The 14,442-nt window shown below is 34.1% G+C and overlaps 1 protein-coding gene across 1 annotated transcript in view; it reads left to right on the top strand.

Annotated features, from left to right (window-relative positions):
* The window catches only part of POF1B (POF1B actin binding protein), a 106,452-nt gene that overhangs the window by 84,880 nt on the left and 7,130 nt on the right, over positions 1-14,442 (top strand). Inside the window, exons 9-14 of the mRNA XM_035028664.1 lie at positions 2,455-2,547; positions 3,377-3,490; positions 4,329-4,481; positions 4,772-4,891; positions 5,961-6,089; positions 6,922-7,004. Of these exons, the coding sequence (XP_034884555.1) occupies positions 2,455-2,547; positions 3,377-3,490; positions 4,329-4,481; positions 4,772-4,891; positions 5,961-6,089; positions 6,922-7,004 (692 nt within the window). The remainder of the gene's footprint in view (positions 1-2,454; positions 2,548-3,376; positions 3,491-4,328; positions 4,482-4,771; positions 4,892-5,960; positions 6,090-6,921; positions 7,005-14,442) is intronic.

Genomic DNA, 14,442 nt, shown 5'->3' with positions numbered 1-14,442 from the left:
ACAATTTTTTTTTTTTCAGTTTTCTTCATCTGGTAATGTCTTGATTTCCCCTTCATTACTAAAGGATATTTTCATTAGATACAGAATTTGTAGTTGACAATTCTTTTCTTTCAACACTTAAAAATGGTGTGCTATGTCCCTCTGGCCATTAAGATTTCTGATGAAAAATATGCTGTCATTTGAATTGTTATTACCAATAGTTAAGATTTCTCTTGTTGCTTTCAAGATTTAAAATTTAAAATTTATCTTTAGTTTTAAGAAGTTTGACTGATTGTCTGGGCATAGATTTCTTTGGGTTTATCCTGTTCAAGATTTCCTCAACTTCTTGAATCTATAGTTACATTTTTTGCTAATTTGGGGAAGTTTACAGCCATTATTTCTTCAAATACTTTTTCAGTTTCATCCTCTTTCTTCTTTCCTTCTAGGACTTTTATGACATGCATGTTAGATATGCCTTATACTCTCACAGGTCTCTGAGGCTCTGTTCAATTATTTTCCAATCTATTTTCTCTCTGATGTTCTGATAAAGTACTTTCTTATTGTTCTATCTTCAAGTTTATTGATTCTTCACTCTGTTCTTTCCATTTTGCCTTTTAGTCCATCCATTGAGGTTTTTGTTTTTGTTTTTGTTTTAGCTATTGAGCTTTACAATTTTAGAATTTCTATTTAGTTATTCTTTACATATTCTATTTCTTTCCTGAGATTTTCTGTTTTGTTGCTGAGACTTTCTATTAAGTCTGTTTTTTAAATTTTTATTGAAGTATGGTTATGATGGCTGCTGTAAAATCCTTGTCAGACTATTCTAACATTTCTGTTATCTTGATGTTGACATCTGTTAATTGTTTTTCTTATCAAGGTAAGATTTTCCTGGTTCTTAGAATGACTAGAGATTTTTTAGAAATTGAAACCTGGACATTTTGAGTATTATGTTATGACTGAATCTTATTCAAATCTTCTGTTTTAGTAGGCCTCCTTTGATACTGAAACAACAGAGGACATGGGGCACTGCCTGTTACTGCCAGCTGGGGGTGGAATTCCAGGTTCCCCACTCAGCCTCTGAGTTGACACCAGTCAGGGAAGGAGCTCCTTGTTCCTCCTGGGCAAGGGTAGAAATTGTGGTTCTGTACGAGGGCCCCACTGATTTCACCCTGGTTTGGATGTAGAGGGGTGCCTTATTACTGTACCCGAGTTGGCCTTCACTGACATTGCAAGGTGAGTGGCCTCATTTCTGTTGGGCAGCGATGAAAGTCTTGACTCTTCATTAAGAAAACTCTGACATCACCCCAGCAGGGAGACGGAACAGTATATTATTACTGCTGGATAAGGTGAAAGCCTAGGCTCCTTTCATACTCTCAACTAAACCACAGTGCTTGGGGTCTCATTTTTTTCCTGGTGGGGATGAAAATCCCATCTCTCCACCCTGCCTTCTCTAACACCAACCTGGTAAGTGGTGTTGGTGGATCTTTTTAGAGCCTGGTGAGGGAGAAAGTTTAGGTTCCCTCTTGGCCTTTGATGGTTTGGGTAGAAGTATAAAGTTGAAGGTTATTCTCTGTGGTGTTTGGTTGGAATAGAGTGGTTATTATCTAAAAGTTCTCTGCCTTGCTAGGCTGCTCTTTTCATGGTCCTTTGGCTAGAGAGAGCAGGCTTTTCTAAAAACTTCTGTTGTCTGTATCCAGTGGTGTTTCTGGGTTACTGACTTCTCCAACACCAGTCTGTGATACATGAAGCAAAAAGAAAACCCAGGAACTCACTTCTGTGTCACTTTGGTAGTTGCAATGTTCCTAACCAGACTTCCTTCTTCTTTCCACCTTTCTGAGTCTTTTCATGTTAGTTTTATACATAGTAATGTCCAGGGCTTTCAGTTATACTTAGAAGGAATAGGAGAAAGTATTTCTACTACATCTTTCCGGAAATGAAGTTGCCTGTTTTTTTAACAATTTTTTAAATAAGTGAGTTTAATCTAGTAAAAGGGATTTCCACCCTCCTCTTTAAAATTTGAGATGTTTCTATACTTCAAGGTTAAACTTAATTAGTATTATATTCTTCTCACTTCAGGAAAAATCCATACATTTTGTAGCATACTTAAAGATGTTCATTTTGTTTTTTGAAGTTTGACTGCCTCATCTTTTCTAATTTTTAAATAAAAAATAAAAGCAAATTTAAGAATTTGCTGATAGAGTTCTGTCTTATGAGAAAGATGATACTTCATCATGGAAAAAAAATAATAGACTCTTGTTCTAATCACATAGCTATGATGTCTTCAGGAATACTGATTGAATTACTTATGCATGTTACTGACAAAACTCCTTGTATCACTATTCTAGTAATGCTATATAAAAAATAAAACTGTTAATAAGTTTGCTTATGAGAAAAGAAAAATAAGACTACTATCACTTATATTGTCCATTTGTAAATGCTAGTAAATAAAAACCATCAATCCTTTTCTTTCTCCAGATGAGGGGTATGTCTGATAAATCACTCCGGCTAGTGCTGTCCACATTCAGCAACTTACGGGAGGAGCTTGGACATCTTCAAAATGACTTGACAGTAACACTTATTTTGATTTTTCTTTCCAAAGCCTTCCTAGTTCCTAACATAGAAATGAAGTTATTCAGTCCACCTTTCAAAACTTAATACAATGCAACAATACTATGCTTACCCAGACATACTTATTTTCTCGAAACAATTAATTGAGGTTGAAAGAGGATATAAGAACTCTCCAATGTCAAAATAAAAGAACATTGGGTATGCACTTATTATTTAGTTTACCACTAAGGTAATTTAATACCTATAGCCAGGAAGTAGCTTGCAAAATTAGAATACTCTAACTCATTGAATGGGAATTTCCCCTTTTTCTGTAATAATAAAGCATACTCTGAATTTTTTTGAATACTTGTAAACTTCCTTCTCCAAGAAGTTAGCCTTTTCTATTTTCCATTTTAGTTAGTGTTTTTGATGTCATTAGCTAACTACATTCAGAATACCCTCCATATAATGAATAACTCCCTGAAAACCGGAGTTTTAGTTTTCTGGGTTCTGATGAACACATTTAGACTCTAATTTGGAAATTCACCACCTGCTGGGGTTAACAAGGAGTCTTTGTAGATTTAGACAAAACATTAAAATAATTTGAAGGTTCTGTTTTATTGAATTTATAATTAGTCAATTCATCAAAAGTTCTCTAAGATTTCAGGTTTTTAAAGTTTCATCCATTTGTATCCTATATTTTGCTTGGCATTTTAGAATTCTGTTTTATCAGGCAACTGCAAATGAATGAAGTGCTTATTTAAGCCTTCCAATGTAAACTAGCCTTGTACTATGTAACTGTTGACAAGTTTCTGTAATTCCGAATCTTAACAAGTAATTTTGCTTCTAGTCACTGGAAAATGACAAGATAAGCCTTGAGAAAGATGTGGAATTCAAAGAAAATCAAATAAAAGAGTATGAAGAACTCTTGGCATCAGTGAGAGCAAATAATCGCCAGCAGCAGGTAAGTTGATATCTTCATTGATGATAAACTAGATTGATAGCTTTTCATATGCAGAATTACTGACACACTGTAGTTATGACATACAATCAAGACAGAATTAAAATATGATGGAACAATTTATTCATATAAGAATTGAGTGGCTTTGATTATTTCCAATGACTGAAAGCTCTCTCATAAAAACAGATAACCTTGTATACTTTATTTATTTTATTTTATTTTTTAACCTTGTATACTTTAAAGTATACTAATCAACAATTATCTGTGCTGTTGGGTGACAAGAACTGTGTAAATATTGAAAAGCTAAGTTCACTCATTCATTTAATCTACTAAAGTGTTGATAAAAAAGGTTTTGTAGGTCCTAACACACGTTTGTGCAGTGAATAAACAAATTAACTCTAGAAATACTCTCCAGATATCTGAGCAGAGATGATTTCTAAGAAATTATAATGAGCCTCTAAGGCTGATCCCTTCCTAATCTTCATTTCCATGACAGTCCCAATTTTTTCCTCAGTTTCCACATAAATAATCAGGCATATGGTCATATTGGTGCCTACTGGAAGGCGAAATATTGTTGAAGAGTACCGAGAGTCAGATTGCAAAATTGGAACACTGAAAATTCATCCAGTCTTGATCCCTTCTCACTCAAGATAAGCATATCAGACTAGGGGCAAGAATCTCTTTCACGGCTGATTTAACTTACCATTTAAGGGTAAATATATAAGAAAACTGGGCATGGAAAAAATATTTACTTTATTTCCTTGAATTAATCAACTAAAAGAGCACTCTCCTCCAAAAAGGTAGAATCCCTTTGTCTTACTTACTTGTGTCTTCTTTATAGCAAGGACTTCAAGACTCAACCTCAAAATGCCAAGTATTGGAAGAAAACAATCTCTCTCTTCGACATACACTATCAGACATGGAATATAGACTCAAAGAACTGGAATACTGCAAGCGTAATTTAGAACAAGAGAATAAAAATCTTAGAATACAGGTATTAAAATTTTGTTTTAAATTTGTTATTGCCTTAGTTATACCATTGTATAGTATATATATGTCCTATTCCTCTTGAGAAAATATATGGACTGCTTTCTGATGATCTTATATGTAGTTATGTCTCATCTCACTGACATTTGAGCTATATAGTGCAATTCCTAAAAATCGCTCTTATTATTTCAATGCCTCATTTAATCATGTAGCTTTCATCTAATAATAAGTCTGATAATAAAATATGTATTTCCTTCATAACAATCCAATTACATAAATTTATTTTGCCTTGTGTAGGTTTCTGAGACTTGCACAGGCCCGATGCTGCAGATGAAAATGGATGAGATTGGCAACCATTACATGGAGATGGTAAAAAACTTAAGAATGGAGAAAGATAGAGAGATCTGCAAGCTAAGGGTATGTTGATCCTACAGTGCATAAATACACAGGTCAGCACAAACTTTCTAATAAGATAATGATGGTTTCAAGTTTAAAGCTACAAGGAAAAATCAACTAAAGGCAGAGTCAGGAATATGACACAGAAACTTTTGTTTAAATACATATTACTGTGTAGAGAATATTGCTAAATTGTTTTCTAATTTAGGTTAATCAAAATAAGGGTGATATTTGTGAGAATAAGTATGCATTGCCTTATCTTGTAATTCTAGATCAAATTGACTAACTCTTAATTTACTGATTCCTAAATATAGTTAAATATACTTAAATATTTAATGGAAAAACCAACCATAGATTTTTCTCTCCAAATATCATGGTGGAATTTTTTCCAAAAACCAGAATGAAACAAAATATAATTTTTTCAAAAGCCTACCATTTTTTTCTTGCAGATTTCCTTCTCTTGTTTCCTTTTCATCCCGACACTACATATAACATTTTAACTTAACAGCCATCTATGCACAGCTAACATGGTATAGAGGAAAATGGGGAGGATTTGGAGTCAGAATATCTGTCTTGGATTTGCAGCTATGTTGCTTACTAGTTGTGGGACTGTATGTCATGTAACCTCTCTGGTAATCTCATTTACCTATTTTGTAAATAAGGATTTTAATAATACTTATTTCACAGGCCTGCTGTGAGAATTGAGATAAATCATGCAGGAGGAATATTTTGTGAACTGCAAATCACAATATAATATTAGTTATTATTAGTGAGTTTTCTTTAATTAGTATTTGAAGGAATTCTAAAGTACCTATTTTCTTAGCTTTATTTTAATTCTTGTGGTTTAGGATTGTTACTTAAGTAATGCTTAGCCCTAAATAGTAAAAGATATCTTTAAAAAATGAGAAATGCCTAATTGGCATTTTATTCATATTTTACATTCATTAAACTCTACAAATGTTTACAACTATTGGTACTTTACTCTTCATTTCGTAACTTGTAATATGACTTTATGTCACTGAACCTCTTGGAACTCAATTACCTATTTCATAAATTAGATTTATAATTCTTCTTTCTTTTAAATCACTAGACTCAATTAAATCAGTACCAAAAAGATGTTTCAAGAAGAGAAGGAAGTTGCAGTGACTTCCAGTTCAAGCTTCATGAACTGACAAGCTTGCTGGAAGAGAAGGATTCCCTTATAAACCGTCAGTCAGAGGTAAGAAGGGAAGTGGCAGAGGTAGAGAGGAACTCAGTTAAGTATGATAAATACTTCCCATGAACTAGAGAAGAGCACATTCCCAAAACTCACTTTATTCATGAAGTAGAATGTAACTGACTGTGAAGAAGTGAAAGATTCATATTTTAGGAGATATAATTCAAATGAAAGCAAGAATTGAAACAAAAAATTGTGTTATTGTGCATTTAATATTTTTAATGCTATATCTCATTAGCAATGATACTCCCAGTAAGACTGTGAGCTTTTTACTCTTTACTATTAGCTGCTTCAGCAAAGGACTGTGTTATATTCCTCTCTGTATCTGTAGCACATGGCCCAGGATCTGTTATAAAATAGCACTGAAAGAAGGAACTACCAAAAATGGTGGCTAATGTTATATCGCTGTTATTGAACTAATGGTGCTTGTAGTTATGATCAGTGATAGACCTTCTGTTAGGAACCAATACCTGCTTCCATATTGAAGTTTCAGTACTTTTCAGCTATGACTATACTTTTCAAGCTTCTTAGGACAAAAAAATTCTCATCTTTATCTTGAGAAACATGCCCATTCAATATCATGTTATCTCTTAAATATAGAAATCCTATACCATTTAGTGAATTCCTGAACAGGCATATTATATAACTTATTAGGTACCATAAAGCAATAATATATGGTATTCAACAGGTGGGGTTGTGGGGTTCTAACTCATGTCCAAGCTAAAAGAGAAGGAAAAAAGTAATTGTTCTTAGTAACCTTGTTAAATGATCGAACATACTTCTTACCTCATGTTTCTACTGTTTTCAAATAATTGTATTGTCTTTTATTTGTAAGGAACTCTCAAAGTTGAGGCAAGAAATGTATTCATCTCATAACCAACACTCCAGTGGTGGAAGGACTACTATTACCACTAAAAAGTAATGTATTTTTAAATGAAATTTGAATATGACTTTAGCTATTATTTAATCCAAGTTATAGCATGTTTAATTGATATATATAACCCTAGACAGAGTTTGTTTTCTGCAGGGCAGTAAATCTAATGAAGAATGAATATTTACACAAAGACATAGCTGTTATGGAAAATAAAATTCTGTAGCACATCTTTCCTATATTTACAATGTATCAAATATGATGTAAGTGAAAAACAATTTGTTGTTTAACCAACCATTTGAGTCAAGATTCTTTCAGTTGCACATGCCAGAAACCCAATTTAAACTGGGAATTAGTTAATTCACTTAGTTGGGATTGCTTGGTGTCCAGATGGATTTGTGTGCTCAAAATATGTCTTCAGAAATATGTCCTTCTTTATCTCTTAGCTCTGCTCTTTCCTATGTAGACATCATTCTTAGACATCTCCCCTTATAATAGCAATTTGACCACAGCTGACATCCCAGCAATTTAGCAAAATGAAATAGAAAGTGACTCTTTGGAAATAGTTTCAGCAAAAGTCTATTTTGGATATTTCATATAAATGGAATAAAAATGTGGTCTTTCATGACTGGATTCTTTCACTTTGCATAATGTTTTCAAGATTCATCCATGTTTGGGCGCCTGGGTGGCTCAGTTGGTTAAGCGACTGCCTTCGGCTCAGGTCATGATCCTGGAGTCCCAGGATCGAGTCCTGCATCGGGCTTTCTGCTCAGCAGGGAGTCTGCTTCTCCCTCTGACCCTCCTCCCTCTCATATGCGCTCTCTCTCTCTCATTCTCACTCTCTCAAATAAATAAATAAAATCTTTAAAAAAAAAAAGATTCATCCATGTTTTAGTTTGTGTCAGTACTTCATTGCTTATTGTTACTAAATAATATTACATTTCATGGATATACAACATTTTATGTATACAACTAGGAGTGGGATTGCTGGGTTACATGGTAACTCTGTTTAACTTTTTGAGGAGCTGCTAAACTGTTTTCCAAAGCAGCTACACAATTTGACATTCCCACCAGCAGTGTATTGAGGGTTCCAAATTCTCTCCATCCTCCCCAACATTTGTTACTGGTCATCTCTTAGATTATAGCCATTCTAAGGGTGGGAGGTGGCCTCTTACTGTGGTTTTCATTTGTATTTCTCTAATAATTAATATTTAGTATTTTTTCATATGCTTATTGGCCATTTATAGATCTTCTTTGGAGAAATGACTGTAAAAATTCTTTGTCCATTTTTAAATTAGATTATTTGCTTTTTTACTGCTAAATTGTAAGAGATATTTATATATTCTGGATAGAAGTCCCTTATCAGATAAATGATTTTGCAAATATTTTCTTCCATTCTATGGGTTGTCTTTTTACTATCTTAATAGTATCATTTGCAGCACAAGTTTTTAAATTTGAGGAAGTCCAATTAACCTATTTTTTCTTTTCTTACTTGTGTTTTTGGTATCATATTAAGAATTCATTGTCTAATCCAAGGTCATGAAAATTTGCACCCCTGTATTCTCCTAAGAGTTTTATTTATTTTTTTTTAAGATTTTATTTATTTATTTATTTATTTATTTATTTATTTATTTATTTATTTATTTATCAGAGAGAGAGAGAGAGCATAAGCAGGGGAAGCAGCAGGCAGAGCAGGCAGAGGGAGAAGCAGGATGTGGGACTCGATCCCAGGACCCTGGGATCATGACCTGAGCCAAAGGCAGATGCTTAACCGACTGAGCCACCCAGGCGTCCCTCTCCTAAGAGTTTTATAGTTTTACCTATTACATTTAGATCCATGAACCGTTTTGAGTTAATTTTTTCTATTGTGTGAAATAGGAGTCCAAGTTCATTCTTGTGCACGGGGCTATCTGGTTGTCCCAGTATCTTTTGTCGAATATGCTATTCTTTCACCCATTGAATTAACTTGGCATCCTTATTGATAATCAAAAGACCATAAATGTAAGGGTAAATTTGTAGATTCTCTGTTTTACTCCATTGATCTATTTGTCTGTCTTCATGCAAGTACCACACTGTCTTAATTATTGTAGCTTTTTAGTTACATTTTGACACCAGGAGTGTGAGTTTTTAAACTTCTTCTTTTCAAGATTGCTTTAGCTATTTTTGGTCCTTTGCTCTTCTATATGTATTTTGGGATAAGCTTGTCAAGGGATTTCATTAAATATGTAAAAAACTTTGGGTATTATTGCCATGCTAACAATATTAAGTCTTTTAATCCTTGAGCATGGGATCCTTTTCCATTTAGATCCTCTTTAATTTCTTTTTTTTTTTTAAAGATTTTATTTATTTATATGACAGAGAAAGACAGCGAGAACAGGAACACAAGCAGGGGGAGTGGGAGAGGGAGAAGCAGGCCTCCCGCCGAGCAGGGAGCCCGATGTGGGACTCGATCCCAGGACCCTGGGATCATGACCTGAGCCGAAGGCAGACGCTTAACGACTGAGCCACCCAGGCACCCTAGATCCTCTTTAATTTCTAAAAACAGTATTTTGTACTTTCATTGCACAAGGCTTACACTTCTTTTTTGTTAAATTTATTTCTAAGTATTATATTCTTTGATGTTCCTGTAATAGAATTGGTTTTGATGTTACTGTAAATAGACTTGTTTTCTTTTTCTTTTTCTTTGTTTCAAGTTTTTATTTAAATTCTAGTTAGTTAACATATAATGTAATACTAGTTTTAGGAGTAGAATTTAGTAATTCATACTTACATATAGCACCCAGTGCTTTTATTTGAGTGTAGTTGACACACAATGTTACATTAGTTTCAGGTGTATAATGCAGTGATTCAACTTCTCTATATGTTATGCTACATTCACCACAAGTGTAGCTCCCACCAGTCACCACGCAACATTATTACAATATCACTGACTATATTCCTGATGCTGTGCCTTTTATTCCTGTGACTTATTCATTCCATAACTAGAAGCTTATATCTCCCACATCCCTTCACCCATTTTGCCTATCTCCCAGCTGCCTCCTTTCTGGCAACCATTGGTTTGTTCTCTGTATTTATAAGTCTGATTCTGCATTTTGTTTATTTTTTGTTGTTCTTGTTTAGGTTCCATATATGAATGAAATCAAATGGTATTTTTCTTTCTTGGTCTGACTTATTTCACTTTGCATAATACCCTCTAGTTCCTTACAATTGTCGCAAATGGCAAAATCTGATCTTTTTATGGCTGAGTAATATTCCATTATATATCACTTCTTCCTTATCTGTTTCTCTTATTGATGGACACTTATGTTGCTTCCATATCTTGCTAAATAATGCTGCAATAAACATAAGGGTGCACATATCATTTCAAATTAGTATTTTTGTTTTGTTGTGTAAGTACTCACTAGTGGAATTATTGGGTCATATGATAATTCTATTTTTAATTTTTTATGGAAACTTTATGCTGATTTCCACAGTGGCTATACCAATTTACATCCCCATCAACAATACATGAGGGTTCCTTTTTCTCCACATCCTTGTCAACACTTGTTATATCTTGATTTTTGTATTTTAGCATTCTGATAGGTATAAAGTGATATCTTATGGTGGCTTTGATTTGCATTTCCCTGATGATTAATGATGTTGAGCATCTTTTCATGTGCCTATTGGTCATCTATCTGTCTTCTTTGGAAAAAGAAGGTCCTCTGATCCTGTTTTAAGCAAATTGCTGGGGTTTTGGTGTTGAGTTGTATAAGTTCTTTATATATTATGGATATTAACCCCTTATCAGATATATCATTTGCAAATATCTTTTCCCATTCAGTAGGTTGCCTTTTTGTTTTGTTGATGGTTTCCTTTGCTGTGCAAAAGCTTGTTATAGCTTATTTTTGCTTTTCTTTCCCATGCTTTAGGAGACATATCTTGAAAAATTTGCTGTGGCCAATGTCAGAGAAATTACTGCCTGTGTCTTTTTCTAGGATTTTTACAGTTTCAGGTCTCACATTTAGGTTTTTAATCCATTTTGAGCTTATTTTTGTGTATGGTGTAAGAAAGTGGTCTAGTTTCATTCTTTGTGTGTTGCTGTCCAGTTTTCCCAATACGATTTGTGGAAGAGACTACCTGTTCCCTTTATATATTCTTGCCTCCTTTGTAATAGACTAATTGACCATGTAAGTGTAGGTTCCTTTCTGGTCTATTTTTTTCCATTGACATATGTGTCTGTTTTTGTGCCAGTACCATAATGTATTGATTATGTACTATGTAATGTATCTTGAAATTTGGAAATGTGATACCTACAAATTTTTCTTTCTCAAGATTGTTTTGGCTATTTGGGGTCTTCAGTGGTTCCATAAATATTTTAGGATTATTTGTTCTAGGTCTGTGAAAAATGTTGTTTTTTTAAAGGGATTGCATTATATCTGTAGATTGCTTTGGGTAGCACAAACATTTTAAAAATATTAAGTCTTCCAATCCATAAGCATGGTATATGTTTCCATTTGTTTGTGTTGTCTTCAGTTTCTTTCTTCAGTGTTTTATCGTTTTCAGAGTACAGGTCTTTCACCTCCTTAGTTAAGTTTATTTGTAGGAATTTTGTTCTTTTTGGCACAATGAAAACGGGATTGTTTTCTTAATTTCACTTTCTGCTGCTTCATTATTAGTTTATAGGAATGCAACAGATTTCTGCACTTTGATTTTGTATCCTGTGACTTTACTGAATTCATTTATTACTTCCAATTGTTTTTTATGGAGTCTATAGGGCTTTCTATGTATAGTATGTTATCTACAAATAGTGAAAGATTTACTTCTTCCTTACCAGTATGGATGCTTCTTACTTCTTTTTCTTGTCAGCTGTGGCTAAGACTTTCAGTACTATGTTGAATAAAAGTGGTAAAAGTGGACATCCCTGTCTTGTTTCTGATCTTTAAGGAAAAGCTCTCAGTTTTTCACCATTGAGTATGATGTTAGGTGCAGGTTTTTCATATGTGGCCTTTATTATGTTAAGGTATGATTCCTCTGAACACATTTTGTTGAGAGTTTTAATCATGAGCAGATGTTGAATTTTGTCAGATGCATTTTCTGCATTTACTGAGATGATTATACAATTTCTATTCTTCCATTGTTGATGTGGTGTATCACGTTGATTGAGTTGGGAATATTGAACCATCTTTGCATCCCCAGAATAAATCCCAGTTGATCATAGTGAATGATCCCTTTGATGCATTATTGAGTGCGGTTTGCTAATATTTTATTGATGATTTTTGTATTTATGTTCATCACAGATATTGGCCTGTAGTTTTCCTTTCTGTGGTGTCTTTGGTTTTGGTGTCAGAGCAATGTTGGTCTCATAAAAAGTATTTGGAAGCTTTTCTTCCTCTTTTTTGGGGAATAATTTGAGGGTAATAGGTATTAATACTTCTTTTTCAAATTTAAATTCAATTTAGTTAACATATAATGTATTGTTAGTTTCAAGGGTAGAATTTAGTGATTCATCAATTGCATATAACACCCAGTGCTCATTACATTAAGTGACCTCCTTAATGCCCATCACCCAATTACACCATCCCCCAACCCACCTCCCTTCCAGCAACCCTCAGTTTGTTCCCTATAGTTAAGAGTCTCTTTTGGGTTTCCTCTCTCTCTGTTTTTATCTTATTTTATTTTTCCTTCCATTCCCCTATGTTCATCTGTTTTGTTTCTTAAATTCCACAATGAGTTAAATCATACGGTATTTGTCTTTCTTTGACTGACTTATTTCACTTACCATAATACATTCTAGTTCCATCCAAATCATTACAAATGGCAAGATTTCATTCTTTTTGATGGTTGAGTGTATAGATAGATAGATAGATAGATCGATAGATCGATAGATATAGATATAGATATATAGATATATAGATTTATCTCCATCCCACATCTTTTGATCCATTCATCTGTTGATGGACATCTGGGCTATTTCCATAGTTTGGCTATTGTGGACATTGCTGGTATAAACATTGGGATGTATGTGCCCCTTCAAATCACTGTTTGTATCCTTTGGGTAAATACCTAGGAGTGCAATTGCTGGGTCATAGGGTAGCTCTATTTTTAACTTTTTGAGGAACCTCTGTGCTGTTTTCCAGAGTGGCTGCACCAGTTAGCATTTCCACCAGCATCATGGGAGTGTTTCCTTTTCTCTGCATCCTTGCCGACATCTGTTGTTTCCTGAGTTGTTAATTTTAGCCATTCTGACCAGTGTGAGATGGTATCTCATTGTGATTTTGATTTGTATTTCCCTGATGCTGAGTGATGTTGAGCATTTTTTCATGTGTCAGCCATTTGCATGTCTTCTTTGGAGAAATGTCTGTTCATGTCTTCTGTCCATTTCTTGACTGGATTTTTTGTTTTTTGGGTGTTGAGTTTGATATGTTCTTTATAGATTTTGGATACTAGCTCTTTATCTGATATTTCATTTGTGAATATCTTCTCCCATTCAGTAGGTTGCCTTTTAGTTTTGTTGATTGTTTCCTTTGCTCTGCAAAAGCTTTTTACCCTGACAAAGTCCAAATAATTGATTTTTCCTTGGTTGTGCTTGCCTCTGGAGACATGTCTAGCAAGAAGTTGCTGTGGCTGAGGTCAAGGGGGTTGCTGCCTCTGTTCTCCTCTAGGATTTTGAAAGACTCCTGTCTCACATTAAGGTCTCTCAACCGTTTTGAGTTTATTTTTCTGTATGGTGTAAGAAAGTGGTCCAGTTTCACTCTTCTGAATGTGGCTGTCCATTTTCCCAACACCATTTGTTGAAGACTGTCTTTTTTTTTTTCCATTGGATATTCTTTTCTGCTTTGTTGAAGATTAATTGACCATAGACTTGAGGGTCCATTTCTGGGTCCTCTATTCTGTTCCACTAAACCATGTGTCTGTTTTTGTGCCAGTACCATACTGTCTTCATGATTACAGCTTTGAAATACAGCTTGAAGTCTGGAATTGTCATGCCTCCAGCTTTGGTTTTCTTTTTCAACATTTCTTTGGTTATTCAGGTTTTTTTCTGCTTCCATACAAATTTTAGAATTGTTTGTTCCAGCTTTGTGAAAAATGCTGGTGGTATTTTGATAGAGATTGCATTGAATGTGCAGATTGCTTTGGGTAGCATAGACATTTTAACAATATTTGTTTTTCTAATCCATAAACATGGAATATTTTTCCATTTCTGGGTCTTCTTCAATTTCTTTCATAAGTGCTCTACAGTTTTCAGAGTACAGATCTTTACCTTGTTGGGTAGGTTTATTCCTAGGTATCTTATGGTTTGTGGTGTAATTGTAAATGGGATCGATTCCTTGATTTCTCCTTCTTCTGCTTCATTGTTAGTGTATAGAAATGCAACAGACTTCTGTGCTTTAATTTTATATCTTGTGACTTTGCTGAATTCTTTTATCAGTTCTAGAAATTTTGGGGTGGAATCTTTTGGGTTTTCTACATAGAGTAGCATGTCGTCTGCAAAGACTGAAAGTTTGA

Source organism: Mirounga leonina, unplaced genomic scaffold (assembly GCF_011800145.1).
Source record: "Mirounga leonina isolate KUSES-001 unplaced genomic scaffold, KU_Mleo_1.0 Mir_204, whole genome shotgun sequence".
NCBI classification, from domain to species: domain Eukaryota; kingdom Metazoa; phylum Chordata; class Mammalia; order Carnivora; family Phocidae; genus Mirounga; species Mirounga leonina.
Note: the sequence above shows the minus strand (reverse complement) of the source record. Positions and strands in the feature narration are given on the sequence as shown.